Source organism: Mustelus asterias, chromosome 10, assembly GCF_964213995.1.
Source record: "Mustelus asterias chromosome 10, sMusAst1.hap1.1, whole genome shotgun sequence".
Classification (NCBI taxonomy): Eukaryota; Metazoa; Chordata; class Chondrichthyes; order Carcharhiniformes; family Triakidae; genus Mustelus; species Mustelus asterias.
In genome coordinates, this window is record NC_135810.1 from 91180963 (window position 1) to 91202640 (window position 21678).

At 42.4% G+C, this 21678-nt stretch overlaps 1 protein-coding gene across 1 annotated transcript; it reads left to right on the forward strand.

Annotated features, from left to right (window-relative positions):
* The first annotated feature begins 2335 nt into the window (after nt 1–2335).
* Nucleotides 2336–8201, forward strand: pdx1 (pancreatic and duodenal homeobox 1). Its single transcript, XM_078222847.1, has 2 exons — nt 2336–2738; nt 7798–8201. Exons 1-2 carry the CDS (start codon nt 2336–2338, stop codon nt 8199–8201), a joined length of 807 nt encoding a protein of 268 aa, XP_078078973.1.
* The last annotated feature ends 13477 nt before the right edge of the window (nt 8202–21678 follow it).

Here is a 21678-nt window from a genome sequence, read left to right on the forward strand (position 1 = left end):
AGCCCGCTCTGATTGTAAAATAATTCAGAACATGTATTTACACCGTGTCAGCGCTACACCGTGTTAGCTGAATATCTGTACCGCTGATGGACTGTTTGCGGTAGAATAGTTATATAGAAATCTATCGAATTATAACAGCTTTATTTTACAAACGATAGGCTAACTGATCCCCTGTTATAGAGCACGACAATGTTTCAATTCGTTTTTCAATTGAGTCGCAATATCTTAAAAATTTTGTTCTTCCGACTGAGAGGAGAATCGTGTAGAAGTCTCCCTGAAGTGAGTGCCTATCTGTAATTCCTGCTAATAAAATACTTTTTCACTATCCTCAGTAATTGGTTTACAACCTTTTCTGTTTATTTATCCATAAGAGCTGGTGTTTAATGGTTCGGCAGAGCAATTGGTTAATGGCTCAATACAGAATCAAATGCTCAGTGTCCCGTTCCACAGCAAAGAGGAATGGATTCAGGTGGCCGAGATACATAGGACCATTAATGGACTGGACTTTTATGACCGTATCACACTGTATAATTATGAGAAATATTAGAATCCCATGCGACTCACTTAATATCGTTCAAACGTACTTTTCCGGTTGCAATTTCAATTTATTTGGTCAGCGTGCGAGGCAGGGTGAATAAATTCTCCGTAAATATTTAGGAAGTCGTGGATAGAGCTTTTACAGGGAGAGATTGTGCCAAACATTGCTGAGGGATGTTTAATCTGATGGGATCTTGACCATACAGAATGACATAAAATTCGTGCCAAAAGTATAAATAAACCTCCCAAAATTAGTAAAATAAAATAAGGCTTTAAAATGGAAAAAAAACCCAAGTGTTGTTCATTATTGAAGGAAAATGTTTTTTTTTAATGAAGTCCTTTTATCAGTTAACAAAGAACAGAAAATGGAGTTAAATGAGGCGTTTAAATGGGTAAAAATCTGCAGAAATGTGCAATTACAGCAGGAGAGCAAAGTAAATACTCTCTGCGTGAGAAAGCGTGAGTGAACACAGGTACTGAAGCGATCTTTGTCCTTTGCAGCAACTTCCCGCCTCTTCATAGCCCTGTCACCAAGTCAACCAACAGCTACTTTCACCATATCATCCGCAAAGGTCAACAAGCGCTGTGAATCAGAGAGGCAGAGAAATAATCAATCGGCCGCTAACGGATACAGGGCGGTTTGCAATTTATGTATTTTTAAAAATAAGGTCACCGTCAGAGCAAACGAATGTTTTTGTTTAAAAAGAGGCTATTTAATATGTATTTTTATAATGGTTTCAATTTCTTTAACTGTTACAAGATAATATTCTTGCCAGAATGTCTTAACAGAAACGCCTTATCAAAAGTCAATATTATACTGGGTCGAAGTTTAAAACAGAAGTTGCAGCAAATGACAGGTAAAGTAGGAGAAAAGTTAAAATACTGCAGCACGAAGTCGGTCGATAGCTGAACAAAGGTGCGAACGTGGAGGTGTGTAAAATAAGAAATAGAGACGCTAAAATAAACAGAGAGAAAAAAAACAATCACGTGTAATCAGCAAGAGATTTCACAAACTTGTTCAAGTACAGACAGGAGTTAATTTTTTTTAAAGCTAGGAATGGCGAAAGTCTATACACTAATGCCAGAGTCGTGTGTGCATTGTACATTATTTCAAATGCAACTGATAGGGATGAACATACAATATGTGGAACCTGTTGCTACAGGACTTCATCACAGATGTGTTAATCCTGGTCCATCAAACAGGATCAGTCAAGAACATAGTAGCTAATCTTCGTTTGTTAGAAATAAAGCACCTTTCTTTTTACTATCTGTGGTTCCCAGGCCCAAGTCGCCGAGGGAGCGATAACGCTGCCCTGCCTAATCTCTCCCTGATACTGTTCACATCTGGTCAGACATTTTCCAAGTTAAATGTTTAAAATTCAACATATTTGTGTAACTTTGCTGATTACGCTGGAATGAGGTAAAAAATTAATTCGTAACCAGTATACCTGCCATCTGTGTTTCGATTGAGAAAGCACAGGAATCGTTCTTGAATAAAGCAAGTATTTCTAGGAAGAGAGAATGGCACATCGCTTGGCAATCACACAAGTTTCCATTGTTAGCGCATGGAAAGTAAATGGACTCCGCCGGCAGGTGAAGTTGACCAAGTGTTCTTATCAGGAAAGTACAGTCCAATAGGTTGTAGGAACCAAGTCACATGACATGTTCGGAGTTATCCACTGAGCAGAACAGAGTGCCAGGTGCTATTTTGATTAGTGAATCAAGCCAGGTAGAGCGATTAAACTGTAAAATTACAGTGGCATCCTTATGTTGCAATTGTTTATAAATTGCTTATGCCATGAATAGCGAGGAACATTATTATGCCCCGGCTCAAATGTATAAAGAATCATGCGCTTATCAGCGATCACAAGCCCAGGAATATAATCAAAGCCCACCAGCATGTCTCTATGTAGGGAGACAGCCACAGACTTCATATTCTAACCCTTCCTTGGCAGGACTTGAACAAGGGAGTCCCGCTGACATCTCTCCTTTCGAAGTACCTGCGATATCAGAGGATCCTACAGTCTCGCATCTTCACCACCCCCAGCAACATCACCCTGACCCACACACCCACCAAGGGGCTTGCTTTGGGACCGGCTCCGAAATGGGTACCCTGGATGAACACAGCAGAACTCACCTGCCCTTCCCGTGGATGAAGTCGACCAAGTCGCATGCCCACGCCTGGAAAGGGCAATGGCCGGGTAAGTGTCAAGGGCTTCTGGAAGGCAATTATATTTCCTAATCATTGTGGTATTTTTTTAAAAAGATAACCCAAGAAAATAATTAAACTGCGCATTAGGACATGGATGGACAGCATTAGATAACAAGGGCTAAACATCATTTATTACTATGGATATTTCTCCCTGGTTAATGCTATCGATATTATTGATATGTTAACAGCTTATTGATGTTCCAATTATCATTGTTAGCAGAAGCAATGCCACTGATTGCTATAATAGCAAGATCAATTAACACTTCAAGTTGTCAGTGGACATGATGATGGTCATTATACCATACTTGCACTACATTGGACGACAAATTTGTATATACCTCCTTAAAATCAAAACCGTGTGTTTATAATTACGGTACTTCAAATGAACTTGTTCCTGATCTCCTTAAACAATACTAATCCTGCAGGTCAAACTACTATTGAGACGGCAGCACTGACAATACATGCGTCGTTTTTTCATTTTTATGCATCACATTTTTTAATAATCAAAAGTTCATTAATAAATCAACGTCGATATAGTCAAATCTAGTTGAGGAAAATAATTCTATTAATCAAGATTTCCAATGCAATTCTCAAACTTAACTCAGTCGGATTGAATGTAAAATTGACGTCCGCTTTGTGACGGGATTTGGAACATGGATTTTTTTTTTAAAGGCTGTAAACGTTGTCGAAAGTTACCAAGCAAATGTTTGGCACCGTACAAAACGCGTGGTAATATTTAAGTTGGACTATAACCGGCATCTCAGTTTGGAAAGAAAACGGGAATCTGTCCCAGAGAAATGTCTTTCTCGATTTCGGTTTGTCTGTTGTTACTGAGGAATTGAAGCCTAAACTCGGTGGGACACTACGGAAGCAGGCAAACGAACCAGATCTGCAGTTTTGGCAGCGTGCATAAAGAGCCGCGTTAAATTATTTTTAATAAAACGTCCATTTACAAAACGCGAGACATGTCTCATGTTGGGAACACATTAAAATCTCATTAGGACAAACTAGAAGTTGAATTCAGAAGCAAATCGCAGGGCATCCGGGTGATGATGTGATTGCTGGCCATAAAGGGATCTATATGTGTATAATTACTCTAGATTTGTTTGCATCAAGTCATAAAAGTGAAATCGCCGTCCATTACATAACCAAATACATGTGGACTGGAATCGAAGTCTCAACAAATGCTTAGCATTTCACCAAACATATAAGTGGAGTTGTTAATTCTCCACGCCTGAAGCACTTGCGTCCTCACAGCAGACAGCCTCGTTAAAACACATGCAATAATTCTGTCACCTCCCTGGTATAAATTACGCACCTCAGAAATGATGTATCGCTTTTAAAAGATTTTTTATTTTCATTTTACTGCTGCCTTTTTAGCACAAATGTAATCAGTAACCAGAAAATAGAGGGCAATCAGCATTGTTCCAGGAAACATTTTGCCTTTTTAAAAATTATATTTATATGTCAAAGATTGATTTTCTCTGCTTTCGGAATCAAACTGTTGTTTTTCTTTCTTCTGTCAGATTGCGAGTGGGTTCTATTTCTGTAGCCTGTAGCAGTTTACCATTCCGCCCCCCCCCCCCCTCCCCCTCGTCATTAAAGTGAAACTTAAATCACAAGAGGAACTAGTTTCCAACAAGTAATTGGGAATGTTACAAGCAGCGTTAACATGCCTGGCTTGCACATTTTGAATCCAACTTCTAGTCAATTATAACAATCAATTCTTTAAAAATGGAAGGCGATCAGTAGACTTGTATTGCCAATTTGCTAATGATAGTGCCGTGGCCGTTGAGCATTTGGATTATTTGATCAGAAGGCTGGACATTGTACATTTTATAACAAGTAAAATATGAGTCAAATCAGACATTTGGGGGCGATTCTATGAGTTGCGCAGCGGGGTAACAAGAACGGCACCAAACAATATAAGTAAATAATCTGAAAAACATCATAACACTCGTCCTAGCATGTTAGAAAAGCTAGGAACAGGAGTAGGCCATTGAGTCGCTGGAACTTGCTCCACATTCAGTTAGGCTGATCTGTACCTTAATTCCATTTACCGCCTGTGTTCCATGTTCCTTGATACATTGATAATTCACATTTGACATGGAAGCTCTGAACGCTCCAGATATCCCGGAATAGGTTTCCTTTGGAAAATGCCAGATCCCCACAACTTTTGCACGCGGCTTCCTGATCTTACTCTGAAGTGGTCTGCCTCCAATTTTAAAATTATGTTCCCTTCATGATTACTTCACCATAGCTGTTAATCCTTCGTATCGCGTCCTTCTAACATTTTAAATAGCTCGATCAGACAGAGCCTAAATCTTTCAGCCTATAGTTATAAGCGACAGATAACAAATGCTACCTATAAGCGGCGAATAACGCGGAAGTTGGAAGCCGACACTATCGGACGACAATAAATAAACGTATTTGCATGCATGTTCAGGCCTTCCTTGTGACAACATTGAGAATGAACGACTTCATGAAGGCGTGAAGTCGATCAGATCAGATCGCCAACATTTCATCGGTGAAATGGCCCAACTGGGGGCAAAGAGTGATCGCGCTAGGCTTCACATTACGGCCGCCGCACAATTTACGGCTATTGCTAACTTGAATGAACCTTTGTCTTTGAACATGGTCACCACCTTGAATCAGAATATCAAGATTCTTCAAGGAGCAAATATCAGTTTCTGGGGCCGAACGGTCATTTTCCCATGGAAAACAGGAATTCAGGGAGAGGGTAAAGCTACTTTTAACTAAACCAACAAAGGCAAACTCTAACCCACAATTATATCAGGAAAAATGCTGATGGTTCAGTTAAACACGTTTCATTTTTGCGGTGGCTTTGTTTTCTAATGTGCAGCTTTTGGTCATCTCTACATATCCACACCGGCGGGAAACTACTGGCAGGGTCGTCATTCAAAAGGCCATGTCTCCTGGCCTTGGAGAGCAAGTCAGCCTCGCCCGGCTTTCTAATTGTACAAGTGACAAATTTTGCTTAGTTTGGAGAACCACATTTATTGAATCTCACTCATTTTATTACAATACAATATACATGTGTGGGCGAATACTCGGTCAGCAGTGTGGATTCACGAACACTCTGGACATTTTAAATATATTTTATATTTAAATATATGGTTCTTTTTCAATGACAGAATTAAATTTGATATTGATCATGTCTCATTAATTTGGATCGATTATCAGTAAAAAAAAGAATTTTCCTTTACAACCCAGAATTGGAAAGAGATGGATATATGCTACAAAATGTAATTTACAATGCACTAGTTATACTGAAACGGCAGCAACTGACAGCTGTTGAAAGTCTTGACCTGGGATTACGAATTTGACTTCATACATCTTTCATTCAACCTGAATTACAATCATTCCTAAATATATATGAGAAAACGAATGTATTTAGGTCACAATGTAGCACTGTTCAAGAATCGTACGATTTAAAGCTATTTGGTGATTACTTGTTTTTATTATTAGTGTCCACAAGTAGGCTCACATTAACACTGCAATGAAAATTCCGTTGTTGTTATTTTCCCCGATTTATCTTTAACTATTTAGGAAACCATGTTGTGATTATCGAGATCCTTCATGCACCCTTTTCAAACTGGAAACGCACAGAGTTAAGAATCGCAGCAAAAAAAACCACAACTTCACGCGTGCCCCTGTTAGACCGTGCGCCTATTATACTTTAGCAACAAACTTCCCAATTAAATATCTTCCTCGTGTTTCAATTATTTATGGTGAAATCCGCATCTCTATTCATTCAGATCTAATTTGGACATATCCGAAGTTACCCAAAAATGCGTCTGTTTTGAGATGCGGTATAAGTATATTATTATTACACACTTAAGCTTAAGGGGACCCAGACATTAGGCATCTTTTCGGGATATTCCATGTGGCGATTCTATGTGACTGGTTTCATGTCATTTCACCATTTAAGTCAAGTTTAAATGAAAGAAAAGTGCGATGGTCAGTGGAATTTAATTCTGAATCCGCGAACTACCTAAACGACCACAAGCTGTACCGATTCGGTTCTACCATAAAATATTTTGGGGTGTAGAAAGTTTCAGGGCGGCACGGTGGCACAGCGGTTAGCACTGCTGCCTCACAGCGCCAGGGACCGGGGTTGGATTCCCGGCTTGGGTGGAGTTTGCACGTTCTCCCCGTGTCTGCGTGGGTATCTTTCGGATGCTCCGGTTTCCTCCCACAGTCCAAAGATGTGCAGGTTAGGTGCATTGGCCATGCTAAATTCTCCTCAGTGGACCCGAACAGGCGCCGGGGTGTGGCAAATAGGGGATTCTCACAGTAAGTTCATTGCCGTATGGATGTAAGTCTACTTGTGACTAAAAAGTAATAAATAAACGTTCATGCCCCTTTCATAGTAGTGTTCTCCTTTCCGCTGTAATAGCCAACTTTTCACACTGCGGAGAGGTTGGTGTGTGCGGTTTTCGCTCTGGTTGCACTGAAATATTTCTGATTGCGATAGTAATAACGCAGAGTCGCTGACAGAAAAGTCTGTTGTGCGTTTCAATGATTCTTACCACACAACCTACTTTCCATCTTGGCTAGTCTCCTGCAGCCCATTCCTGGTGTGTTCGCCTTCCAGTGCTTGGTGTGGGGCAAACCGGCACTGCCCCACATCGTTTGGAAAGACCAATTTCTGGGGAAGGGCACTTGATTCCCAAAAAGATTGACACAAACGGGAAAGGCGGGTTGGGGGGGGGGGGGGGGGGGCGGTCTGCTGTGCTTTTGAACTGCGTTAATCGCAAGGCGTTCTCAGCATTTCAACAGTGGTTTGAATAGCTTGGATTAATGGATGGGAAAATGCAAGTTTCCAGCGACTCCTTATCCTCATTTAAACTATGCATTTGCTTAACAACAGTGTAGATTAGCCAGGATGTCTTGGTTTAACTCATTTGGCTGAATGTTGTTCATTGACTTTATTTTTCATCCTTTCTGCCGCAACCAGGTGAAAAAAATGCACTCATTGAAACCTGAACTGAAAGCGGTTGTTGATGCTTTCTCTGTTTTTTTAGGGAGTTCCTTCATGGTGGAACAGGAAGAAAATAAGCGCACGCGCACTGCCTACACCCGGGCTCAGTTGCTGGAGTTGGAGAAGGAATTCCTCTTCAATAAGTACATCTCCAGACCCCGCAGAGTGGAGCTGGCCGTCATGTTAAACCTCACCGAGAGGCACATAAAGATCTGGTTCCAAAACAGGAGGATGAAGTGGAAAAAAGAAGAGGATAAGAAGAGAGCCAGGAGTGGCGCCCCTGAACAGGACTCTGTGGTCTCCTCTGGAGATCTCAAGGAGGATGTGTGCGCTCCCAATAATCCGATTGGAAGAGAGTTACTGTCTGTCGGGGTCTCCTCTTCACAACCCGCCTCTTCCCTAAGGAGCCAAGGTACGGCTGCTAGAGACACGGTGAAAAATTCCTAAAGTCAAACTTGCCAGAATACTTAACAACATCACACTATATAGATCATTTCAATTGGAATTTAACAAGATAAAAGGTTTTAAATTAACTGGATAGGCTGAAGCCTCCCGTCAGAATTACCAACAAATCCGCAGCATTCAGTGACAGCAGCGACATCGAGCTAACATTTGTCATTCACTTGTTTTACATTTTGCAATTATAGTCGGAGTATAATAATATATTGGAATGAAATGTTTACATTCCAGCGAGTGAAAGCTGGCTGGGATTGCTCAGAAATAAGAAAACAAAATATTCATATCAGGTTATGTTTGTGATGTTTCAATCTTATGTATCAACAGTAGACAATTATTTTTAATTCGTCGCGTGTTAATTATAATGGAATTGTTAGTCTGTGAAGGATCTGCATTGTACATTTCCTCCTAGCGGTAGAACCTCAGGTGCTGCCTCTGGTTACAAATAAAGACCATATATTTGGAATGAAAACAAAATGTGCTGGAAATATATATATATATATTAGAAGTTGTATATGTACAAATATTGCCGTGCTTTGTATATTGTTTTAATATTGTGTGTGTTTTCCATCAGCGCATGTTGTTTTAATCCCGCCTGAAAAGCAAACTGCTACCATAATTGTTACATCTTGTTATACATTGTATGGCGATTCTATCGTATCTGTCCGCAGATCTCAAAAACCACTTCAATAAAAGAGAAAGACCCTTCAAAACTGGTGTTCACCAAATGTATGCGTGAATGGGCATGTCTGAACATTACAACCTTTCTGTTCTAAATGCTTTTAAACAAACTTCCATTCATTAAAGTATCAGAATAAAACATTTCACCCCTTCTTAGACAATCGGAGCACGCGAAAACTAGGGACAAGTCCTCAGCATCACCTTCAAAATATACCTTCCCTCCCGCCTTGAACCAATACCCCCAGAGTAGGATTGTAGCATCGCCAATATAGCAGATTAACTCCTCTCACTGTCGGTCTGTCTGCCTGGGATTGTCAAACTAATGGCGGACTTACCACCATCAACAATCAGGTTGAGACTGAAGAGCTTCATTTCACTTGGGAACCTTACAGTAAACAGAAAGGGAAGCTTTTATTATCTTCGATTGGACTGGATCAAATTCCAAAGCTAAAATTCAAATTACAAGCGAGAGTTCAAATCCACTACTCTATATCACCCATTGAAATAGACATGCATTTTTAAAAAAACATGTGGGCAATTGATATTTACAATATAGGGCCACGTTTTATTGAAAGTTATTGCTAGGAAGAGACTTCATAAAGATATTCAAGATCCTGAGGTGTATGGACAGGGCAAATAGTGAGAAGCTGTTCCTTCTCAAGGAAGCATCAAGAACTAAAGGGCACAGATTCAAAATATTGGCAAAAGGAATAGAAATTACATGAGTTTCTTTCACAGAGAGGGTGGTTAGAGCCTGGAACAAATTTCCTCAGAGTGTGGTTGAAGCAGGTTCGATTGAAGTGTTCAAAAGGGAATTGGATTGCTATCTGAAAATAGATAATTTGTAAGGTTACGGGAATAAGGCATGGGAGTGGGACTGGGTAGAAGACTCTTTCAGCAAGTCAGTACAGACCCAATGGGCTGAATGGACTCCTTCTGCACTGCAAAGATTCTATGATCATTGAAATTTGCTGTATCATGTAAACAATTTAAGACTTACTTGAAATGTGTTTTTTTATTATTTTATGGAATGCCGGCATCCAGCATTCATTGCCTATCCGTAACAGTCCTTGAGAAGTTGTTGGTGAGCTGCCTACTTAACCTGCTACAGTCCATCGGATATGAGTAAACCCCTAGTACTATTGGGAAGGATGTTCCAGCATCTTGAACAGTGAAGGAACAGTGGTGTAGTTGCAAGACAGAATGAGGTGTTTGGCTTGGAGGGGAATTTGCAGTTGGTGGTATTCCCATGTGTCTGCTGCCCTTGTCCTTCTAGGTGGTAGAGGTTGCAGGTTTGAAAGGTCCTATTGAATGAGGTTTGCTGAGTTGCTGCAGTATATTGAATGTATTCAAGAGGCGGCTGGCTATAGCACTTGGGGCAAATGGGATCATAGATTATGGGGAGAAAGCAGAATTCAGCGATGATCGTAATGAATGGTGGAGCAGGCTCCTGCTCCTATCTTCTATGTTTCTATGTTTCTATATCTTGTATGTAATACATACTGTGAATCGGGGGTGGAGGGAATGAATAAGTGATGGATGGGGGACTGAACAGGTGTGCTGCTTTGTCCTGAAAAGTGTTGAGCTTCATGAGAGTTGTCGGAGCTGCATTAATCTAGTTAAGTGGAGAGTGTGATGGAATAATCCATTACACTCCTGCCCTTTCCCATGGATGGTGGACTGGCTCCTGGTGGTCAGGAGATGAGTTACTCAAAATTTCCAGCCTCTAACCAGCTCTTGTAGCCACAGTATTTTCATGGTTGGTACAGTTCAGTTCTGGTCAAAAGTAACCTCCTGGATGTTAATGAGGGATTCAGTGATTGTTATGTGATTGAATATCAAAGGGAAATGTTTAGATTCTCTCTTGTTAGAGATGGCCATTGCCTGGGTACTTGTGTGGTGTAATTATTACTTGCTACTTATCAGCCCAAGCCTAAATGTTGCCCAGGTCTTGCTGCATAGTAGCACAGACAGCTTCAATATCTGAGAAGTTGTGAATAGTGCTGAACATTGTGCAATCATCAGCGAACACTCTAGTCTTTGCAGTATCTAGGGCTTCAGCCATTTCTTGATATCGTGAGAAGTAAATCAAATTGCCTGAAGAGTGGCATCTGTGATGCTGAGGATCTCAGGTAGAGGCCAAGATGAATTATCTGCTTTTGAATTTCTAGCTGAACTTGGGACTTTTGCATTGATTTGTTGAGCTCCACTATCATTGAGGATGGGGACATTTGTGGAGCCTCCTCCTCCTATTAGTTTTTTAGTTGTCCACCACCATATACGCCTGGTTGTAGCAAACGTTTATATCTGACCTGTTGGTTGTGGGATCACTTAGCTCTGTCTATCACATGCTGTTCTGCAGTTTGACAAGTAGTACTGTGCTGTAGCTTCATCAGGTGGACACCTCCTCTTTGGTCATTGTGCCTGGCATGTACTCCTGCAGTCTTCTTTGAATCAGGGTTGATTCCTTGGCTTGATGGTGTTGGTGGATTGAGGGATATACCAGGCCATGCGTTTAGAGATTGTGGTTGAAGACCATTCTGGTGCTACTGATGGCCACAAGGTTGACCAGATTTTCAAAATTCAAAACCAGGATATATTGAAAAGGCTGGGCTCCATTATGATGCACATGTTAGACGACCAATGGCAGGAGTCTGAGGGAGGGGCAGTTGAAAATAAGAAGTTATGTGATGACATCTCCCGGAATATGTCCGGCCAAAGCTAGCAACCCTATTAGGACATCCGACACAAATGTCTTCATGGAATGTTCCTCATGGTTTATTTAAATTCATTGTAAGGATGATTGTCTACATCACACCATCTGATCACTTCTTACTGAGGTAGACACTGGTGAGAAAGATGGGGCCATATCTACAGTTAGTAGACAACAAGGCTTTTTCATCAATGATTTCTGGCTGGGAAATCACAGAGTTTAATCCATTAATCTTTGGTGTGGAGCATGAGGATTCAGTTTGGAATGAATATTTAGTATGGTTCATGAGTATTTGGTTGAACTCATGAGTTATAGGATGGAATATGGGAATTTAATACCCTTCCTCCTGGAGGTGAGTTCTGTTGTGGGTGGTGGGGTGGGGGAAGGGGGGTACAACCTTTGTTTGATTGGGCAGGACGGGTGGTGACCGCACAGTGGTAGAAGGAACAGTATTCCACATCTTCACAATGCAACTGCAGAAGCTGAGCCCACAAATTATAACCCAATGTACTGCAATGCAGCCATGTTAGGGTCAGCAAGTGGGCAGGATTCCCAGGTTGTAATGCAATGCAAAAGATTTTGGGGGATTTGGAGTGTGGAATAATTTGGAGTGTGGAGCAATTTGGAGTGTGAGGGGCAGAGTAAAAGAGTGGGGATTCAGGGGAGGAAGTGAAGAGACATTAAAGATAGACAAAATAAAAGTTAAAGTTCTGATGGAAATCTTTGATATGGTTCATTTAGGGAAAAATCAAAAGGAAATCGTTGGGACACCAGGATATTTATTGAAAAATCAGGATTGTCCTGCAAAAACTGGGACATCTGATCACCTAACCTACAGAGCCTCATGGATGCCCAATTCTGAGCTGCTAGTTCTGAATCTATCCCATTAAGCACAGTGGTAGCACAACACAACACAAGGGATACAAGGAGGGGTGGCTAGATGGGTAGAAAACTGACTTGGCCACAGGAGACAGAGGGTAACAGTCGATGGGTCTTTTTCCAGCTGGAACATAAGAACATAAGAAATAGGAGCAGGAGTAGGCCATCTAGCCCCTCGAGCCTGCCCCGCCATTCAATAAGATCATGGCTGATCTGAAGTGGATCAGTTCCACTTACCCGCCTGATCCCTATAACCCCTAATTCCCTTACCAATCAGGAATCCATCTATCCGTGATTTAAACATATTCAACAAGGTAGCCTCCACCACTTCAGCGGGCAGAGAATTCCAGAGATTCACCACCCTCTGAGAGAAGAAGTTCCTCCTCAACTCTGTCCCAAACTGACCCCCCTTTATTTTGAGGCTGTGCCCTCTAGTTCTAGTTTCCTTTCTAAGTGGAAAGAATCTCTCCACCTCTACCCTATCCAGCCCCTTCATTATCTTATAGGTCTCTATAAGATCCCCCCTCAGTCTTCTAAATTCCAACGAGTACAAACCCAATCTGCTCAGTCTCTCCTCATAATCAACATTCCTCATCTCTGGTATCAACCTGGTGAACCTTCTCTGCACTCCCTCCAAGGCCAATATATCCTTCCGCAAATAAGGGAACCAATTCCCGGCTCGGGTCACTGTCTGTGTGGAGTTTGCACATTCTCCTCGTGTCTGCGTGGGTTTCCTCCGGGTGCTCCGGTTTCCTCCCACAATCCAAAGATGTGCGGGTTAGATTGATTGGCCAGGTTAAAAATTGCCCCTTAGTGTCTTGAGATGCGTAGGTTAGAGGGATTAGCGGGTAAATATGTGGGGGTAGGGTCTGGGTGGGATTGTGGTCAGTGCAGGCTCGATGGGCCGAATGGCCTCCTTCTGCACTGTAGGGTTTCTATGATTTCTATGATTTCTATGAATACTGCACACAGTATTCCAGCTGCGGCCCTCACCAATGACCAATGGATGTCTGTGACCAATGGTGTTCCACAGAGCTCTGTACTGGGACCTCTGCTATTTGTGATATACATAAATGATTTGGAAGAAGGTGTAACTGGTGTTATCAGCAAGCTTGCGGATGACACGAAGATGGCTGGACTTGCGGATAGCGATGAACATTGTTGGACAATACAGTAGGATATAGATAGGCTGGAAAATTGGGTGGAGAAATGGCAGATGGAATTTAATCCAGATAAATGCGAAGTGATGCGTTTTGGAAGAACTAATGTAGGGCAGAGTTATACAATAAATGGCAGAGCCATCAAGAATATAGAAACATAGGTGTGCAAGTCCACAAATCCTTGAAGGTGGCAGCACAGGTGGAGAAGGTGGTGAAGAAGGCATATGGTATGCTGGCCTTTATAGGCCGGGGTATAGAGTATAAAAGCTGGAGTATGATGTTGCAGCTGTATAGAACGCTGGTTATGCCACATTTGGAGTACTGCATCCAGTTCTGGTCACCGCACTACCAGAAGGACGTGGAGGCTTTGGAGAGAGTGCAGAGAAAGTTTACCAGGATGTTGCCTGGTATGGAGGGTCTTAGCTGTGAGGAGAGATTGGGTAAACTGGGCTTGTTCTCCCTGGAAAGACGGAGAATGAGGGGAGACCTAATAGAGGTGTACAAAATTATGAAGGGCATAGATAGGGTGAACAGTGGGAAGCTTTTTCCAAGGTCGGAGGTGATGATCACGAGGGGTCATGGGCTCAAGGTGAGAGGGGCGAGGTATAACTCAGATATCAGAGGGACATTTTTTACACAGAGAGTGGTGGGGGCCTGGAATGCGCTGCCAAGTAGGGTGGTGGAGGCAGACACGCTGGCATCATTTAAGACTTACCTGGATAGTCACATGAGCAGTCTGGGAATGGAGGGATACAAACGAATGGTCTAGTTGGACCAATGAGCGGCACAGGCTTGGAGGGCCGAAAGGCCTGTTTCCTGTGCTGTACTGTTCTTTGTTCTTTGTTCTTTGTGCTAAGACTAGTAATCTAGAGACCCAGGGCAAGATCTGGGGACCCAGGTTGAAATCCCACCATGGTGATCTTAAATAACCATTTAAATTCAACTGCCCCTCCCTCAGATGGTGACATTTGAATTCAAAAATATTTAAAAGCCTAATGATGACCATGAAGCCATAGTCAATTCTCTTAAAGACCCATCCTGTCCTTTAGGGTAGGAAACCTGCCATCCTTGCCAGGTCTTGCCTAAATGACTCCACATCCACAGCATTGTGGTTAACTCTCAAATGGGGATGAGCAACAAACGCTGGCCCAGTAAGTGACACTTACATCCCTTAAGTGAATAAAAAAGTAGAGGATATGCTCAGTGTGAAGATGGGTCTTTGTCTTCACAAGGAATGTACAGTGCTCATTCATACAAATACTGTCATTGGCATACACATCAGTGACAGATTGGTAAGACAATGTCTAGTAGGTTTTTCCCTTTTGTTGGTTCCCTCACAACCTACCACAGGCCCAGTCTGGCAGGTAGTCCTTCAGGACTGACCAAGCTGGCCAAGTAATGGTGCTACTGAGTCACACTTGGTGGTGGACATTGAAGCATCCCACCCTAAGTACGTTCTGTGCCCTGGCCATCCTTGGTACTTCCAATTGGTGTTAATCAGCAAGGGAGGGAGTTAGGTATTAATCAGCAGGAGGTTTCCTTGCCCATGTTTGACCTGATGGCATGAGTCTTCATAACATCTGAAGTCAATCTTCAGGACTCCCAGGAAAATCCCTCCTGAGGGTATACCACTGTGCCATTTCTGCTGGGTCTATCCTGCCAGAGGCACAGAGCATACCCAGGGATGGTGATGGTCCTGTTTGAGTCTTTGACTGCAAGCTATGACTGCGTCATGCTAGTTGACTAGTCTGTGAAACAGCTCTCCCAATTTTGGCACAAACTAACAGATGTTAGTAAGGAAGACTTCACAGGGTAAACAGGGCTGGCTTCACCATTACAATAAAGGCAAAATGTTGCGGATGTTGAAATCTAAAACAAAAACAGAAAATACTGGAGAAACTTAACAGGTCTGACAGCATCTGTGGAGAGAGAATAGAGCCAACTTTCTGGGTCAGGAGACCCTTCGGCAGAGCTGAAGGCAAAGAAAAACAGACAAGATTTACACTATGAGGGTGGAATTGGGGGGGGATGGTGGCGAGTTGGGGAGAGGGCCCCACGTAACTTTGTCTTCAGCTCTGACGAAGGGTCATCCAGACTCGAAACAATAGCTCTATTCTCTCTCCACAGATGCTATCAGAGCTGCTGAGTTTCTCCAGCATTTCCTGGTTTTGGTTCTGGGTTCGCCATTGTTGTTTCCAGTGTCCAAGTTGATGCCATCCAGTTTTATTCCTTTTTGACTCATCTCTGGAGGGTTGCTACAATGGGGTCACTTCCGGGTCATTTCAGAGCTTAGTCTGGAGTCAAAGATAGGGCAGGCCAGATAAAGGCAGCAAATTTCCTTCCCTAAAGAACCAGATGAACCAGATTTTTTAAAGCCAGCTGCCAATGATAGTTCCATGGTGTCATTACGGAGGCTAGCTTTCAATTCCAGTGGCCTTATTTTAAATTGATTAATTGAATTTTAATTCCACGGCCGACCAGGTGCCATAATGGGAATTGAATCCGTAAATTATTATTCCAGTGACATTACCACCGCCTCCCCGAATCAGATATTTTACCACCCTTATGATAGCTTATTCAATACACACACTTTAAAAGAAATCAAGATGAATTATAATAAAGGGTAGGATGCTCCGTTTTGAAGCATTCATTTCTCTTATTTCCTTGGTCTTCTCGCATTATGTAGTATCCTTCTGTGTGAGAGAGAGAGAGAGGGGGGACGGGCAGGGGAAGATGACTGCCTCCCACAGGCATTGAGATTGCAGAGATTTCTTTGAAACCTGTTGTACTTGTTTGAGTACATTTTCCTCTGATTTTTCCTTCCTCCATTTTGGAAGCGAATGAGCTCAGTCCTGTCCCTCTCTGTGACCACCGAGAGGGGAGTAGAAAAAGCAAACTGCTGATACATACCCCGATGAATCCACTCCTTCCTCCCTCCCAAACATCACCATCCCCACCCAACAGAAATCATAGAAACCCTACAGTGCAGAAAGAGGCCATTCGGCCCATCGAGTCTGCACTGACCACAATCCCACCCAGGCCCTACTCCCATATCCCTACACGTTTACCCGCTAATCCCTCTAACCTACGCATCTCAGGACAGTAAGGAGCAATTTTAGCATGGCCAATCAACCTAACCCGCACATCTTTGGACTGTGGGAGGAAACCGGAGCACCTGGAGGAAACCCATGCAGACACAAGGAGAATGTGCAAACTCCACACAGACAGTGACCCAAGCCGGGAATCGAACCCAGGCCCCTGGAGCTGTGAAGCAGCAGTGCTAACCACTGTGCTACCGTGCCGCCCCAGCTCAGCGACTCCAGAACACCTGGCATTCCCACCTGGAGAAAGTACAAGTAGATGAGGAACAAATGATATATGCCTCTTCTAAATGATTTTTTAGTTAGGAGTTCATTTTTGAACCCGAACTCACGCGAACCCTAGAATAATCCATGGCACTTGTAGCAAATAGTGACATGTGAAAATGAAAAAGAAACAGTGCAGACTGACCTGTGATGTTAATGGGACAGGAACCAGTGCAGAGTGAAAGCTACATCTGATTCAGCGGGTTCTAGCGGAATAATAAGACTCCGCACTTACTGTTCCAGATGAGCTGTGAAATGTGAGGTTGGACTAATACAGTCAGCACATATTTCGGCTTCTTTGTACCGTATGACAATAAACTGAACCACCGAAAGTTGAATCAACCACAACGTTTTAGTAAGTGCCACCTCGACTAGGGATTAATATCAGGAAAAAGGCGAAACGATATTTTTAGATGCTATGACCTCACTGACCAGGGTCCGGGAAACGTGTGCAGAGCAACTAAATTTAATAGCTAATTTTAGACCTTCACACATCTGTAAAAAATAAGATATTGAAAGACTATCAATAACCAATGGAGATCTCAGATAAGTCGTCCGACTCAAGTTGTGTTGTCTGTTATCGATCTGAAAATCTCTGTCTTTGGAATGAAGAAAGGCGGGATATAATGGGCTCTTTAGGGTGTTAATAGTTTGCCTCTACATGATGGACACGAACAATTTCAGGCCGAGATCTGGGGCTGCTGTGATACCTCCTGAGGTTGAATAGTCAACGCATTGTTGCTGCCAATGGTTACTTGGAGTTTCACAACATTTCTATCCCATCTGAGCAATGGCGCAGACAAAAGCTGGGAGCTTAAACAAAAACATATCTGTGAGACCATTATTAGTATTTCCACAGCTTATTTCATAGCCTATCTTTGATGAAAATGTCATTGAATAATCATTGATTATATGTACCCAGAAGACATCTCATAATCTCTCATAACCATTTCATTCATGCTTTCAGAAACAACAAACATTCGGAGTGATTTGATTTGATTTATTGTCACATGTATTAGTATACATTGAAAAGTATTGTTTCTTGTGCCATACAAACAAAGCACACTGTTCATAGAGAAGGAAAGGAAACAGTGCAGAATGTAGTGTTACAGTATTATCTCGGGTGTAGAGAAAGATCACCTTCATGCAAGGTAGGTCCATTCAAAAATCTGATGGCAGCAGGGAAGAAGCTGTTCTTGAGTCGGTTGGTATGTGACCTCAGACTTTTGTATCTTTTTCCTGAATGAAGAAGATGGAAGAGAGTATGTCCGGGGGTGTGTGGGGTCTTTAATGATTCTGGCTACTTTTCCTAGGCAGTGGGAAGTGTAGACAGAGTCATTGGATGGGAGGTTGGTTTGCATGGTGGACTGGGCTACCTTCACAACCCTTTGTAGTTTCTTGCAGTCTTGGACAGAGCAGGAGCCATACTAAGCTGTGATGCAACCAGAAAGAATGCTTTCTATGGTGCATCAGTAAAAGTTGGTAAGAGTTGTAGCGGACATGACAAATTTCCGTAGCCTTCTGAGAAAGTAGAGACATTGGTAGGCTTTCTTAACTATAGTATCGGCATGGGGAGACCAGTGCAGGTTTTTGATGATCTGGACACCTAGAAACTTGAAGCTCTTGACCATTTCCACTTTGTCCCCATTGATGTACACAGAGGCATGTCCATCACTAAGCTTCCTGATTTAATTGCGATTAAGTAGCCACATCAGTTAATGTTGAAAGTAGATTGACCAAATCCAACTACCTTGGCCTTCCTAAACTGTGTTATCAACTTCTGGAGAGTCGCAGGGTCCTCGATCCAAAAGCAAGCAATGGGGTGAATTTTCCTGTTCCGTCTGCCACGGGAATCGGACAGGATGAGGGGCGGTCCATGGAAAGGTCCATTGACCTCGGACAGGATTTTCTGGTTTCACGGTGTGCGCAGACAGAAAATTCTGGCAATATGTTGACTTTCCAGAAGGTGGATGAGACCCCTACCAGCTCCATTCAATGCACCCTTTGAGTCCTCATCACAATTTACTTTCCTGTCCTCATACAGTTTATGGCTTACAATACAATTGTGTCTTCATCCAAGTCACTAATATGGACTGTAAATCGTTAAGGCCCCAGCACTGGTCCCTGTGGAACCCCACTAGTTACAGTTTGGCTGAAAAATTACTCACTTATCCCAATGCTCTGTTTCCTGTTAATTGGCCAAACCTCTATCTTTGCAAATATATTAACCCAACACCATGAGCTTTTATGTTATGAAGCACTTACCTTTTGTGCGGCACATTTACAGATTCTGCTTTATCCACTGTACTTATTGCATCCTTAAAGAACTCTAATAAATGTGTTGAACATGATTTATCTTTCACAAAGCCATGTTGAGTTGTTTGTTTGCATTATGGTTTTCTATTTGTCTGCTGCTCCCTCCTTAAAAATGGGTTGGGAAGAGTGGCGACTAGGGAATTTTCACAGTAACTTCACTGTAATGTTAATGTAAGCCCACTAATGACACTAATAAATAAACAGAAAAATCCTTAAGAATGCATGTCTGCATTTTTCCAGTGACAGATGTTAAGCTAACTAATCTATAGTTTCCTGTCTTTGTCCTCCTTTCTTAAATAGAGAATTACACTTGCTGTTTTCCAATCTTCTGTGACTTTTCCAGAGCATAGCAAATTTTGGAACATTATGACCAATGCATTCATTGTCTCTACAGTCACTTCCTTGAAGACACTACTTTGCAGACCATTATGTCCAGGGGAGTTTGAGGAGGTTGGAACAGATACTGCAGGTACCAAAAATCTTTCGAAACAGAAATTGAGCGGAAGGACTTTTATAAATCATTGGGTAGGTCTCAACTGGAGTATTCCAGTTCTAGACATAACACTTTTGGAAAGATGTTCAGGTCTTAGAGAGGATTCAAAATAGATTTAGTATAATGGTACCGGGGTGAGGGACTTCAGTTATGTAGAGAGACTATAGAAAGTGGGATCTCCTGAGAATGCTGAGAGTTATGGTGAAATTTCATGAATTACATAGAACATACAGTGCCGAAACAGACCATTCAGCCCAGCTTGTTTGTGCTGGATTTTATACTCCACACAGGTCTCCTCTTATTCTATCTACCACATTTCGGTGTTTCACAAATCTATCTTCTCTTTTCTCTCATGAACCCATCTTTTCTCTATTTTCATTCTGCATTTATCATTAACTCTCTTGTATTTTTTCAGAACCAATTCTGATGAAGGGTCAACCACCTGAAACATCAACTTTATTTCTCTCCACAGATGTCCCCTGATCTGCTGAGTGTTTCTGCATTTCCTGATTTTATTTTGTATTTGTCATCCCTAGTTGTGAATTCCACTAAAGGTGAAAACATTCTCTCCACATTTATCCTTTCCAACCCATTCATAGTGTTAACTACATCTAAAAGTTACCTTTAAATCTCTTTTTAAATGAGAAATTGTTTCCACTGCTAAGAGGATTGGTAACTAAAGGACATAGATCTTGGCTAATTGATAAAAAAACGAGTGGGGAGATGAGGAGAAATTTGCTTATCCATTTAGTTATAATATATCTGGAATGCACTGCTCAAAAGAACGGTGAAAGCAGTGATTTTCAAAAATAGGAAAAATATATCAAGGCTATTGGAAAAAAGCTGGGACATGGAACTAATTGGATAACTCATTCAACTGGCCACGTGGGTGACATTTTGTACCCCTATTCGAGGAAGTGGAGAAAGTTGAGTCAGGTAAATAGTCTTGCCTCAGTTCTAGATTAGCTGCTGCAGTTCCTGACATGAGGTGACATTAAAGAACGCTGACTCACTAACCAGGAATAGTTACTGTGGATTTCTAAAAAGCAGCTTGTGCTCGATTAATCTGTTTGAATTTTTTGAGGAAGTCAAAATGTACAAATTGTATCTGGATTGTCAGAAAGTATTTACTGAGATACCATATAAGACGCTTGAACCACTGATGTCCTGGTGGTGATGGTGCTTTCATGGTGATATTAAATACAAAATCCAAGGTTCAGCAATGACAAGCAATGGTGACACATATTTTTAGAAAGCTCTTAAGGCAGGAAGAGGGATAGTAATGTTCTGAAGTAGACTCAGATTGGATTTGAAAAGTCAGAGGGGGATCCTCCGGGCCCACTAGCTGCTGGCGAAAAACATGATGGCCTGGAGACTTGGGCATTGGGCAAAAAACAGAATGCCCCTGGCTTGCCTCTTTGGCCTGATTGGGTTCCCAATAATTATCCAAGCCCACTAATTGTAATTCAATTAGAGGGCTTGACGACCCATTCACCACCTCAACACCACACCCACCCCCTCCCTAACCCCCCCACCACCACCTGCCCCCCCCCCCCCCCCCCCCGCCCCCCTCCCCTCCCCTCCCGCCCCTGCCCCCATACCATTCACACTTCTCCCCAGCGGGAAATGCACTGGGCAAGCTTTAGTGCTGGTAATGACCAGTGTGCACCTGGTGTGCTGAACTCGAGGGTCTAGGGGAGGACCACCAACCCCTCAGCCATGAGATGCATCCTCCCTCCCACCATTCAAATAACAGGCCACCACACATCCCCCCCCCCTCACCCCCACACACCATGCAGTCCACCTTCAGACCACGCACCTTGACAGTACCAACAGCGCACTGCCCTCTGATACCCTGGCC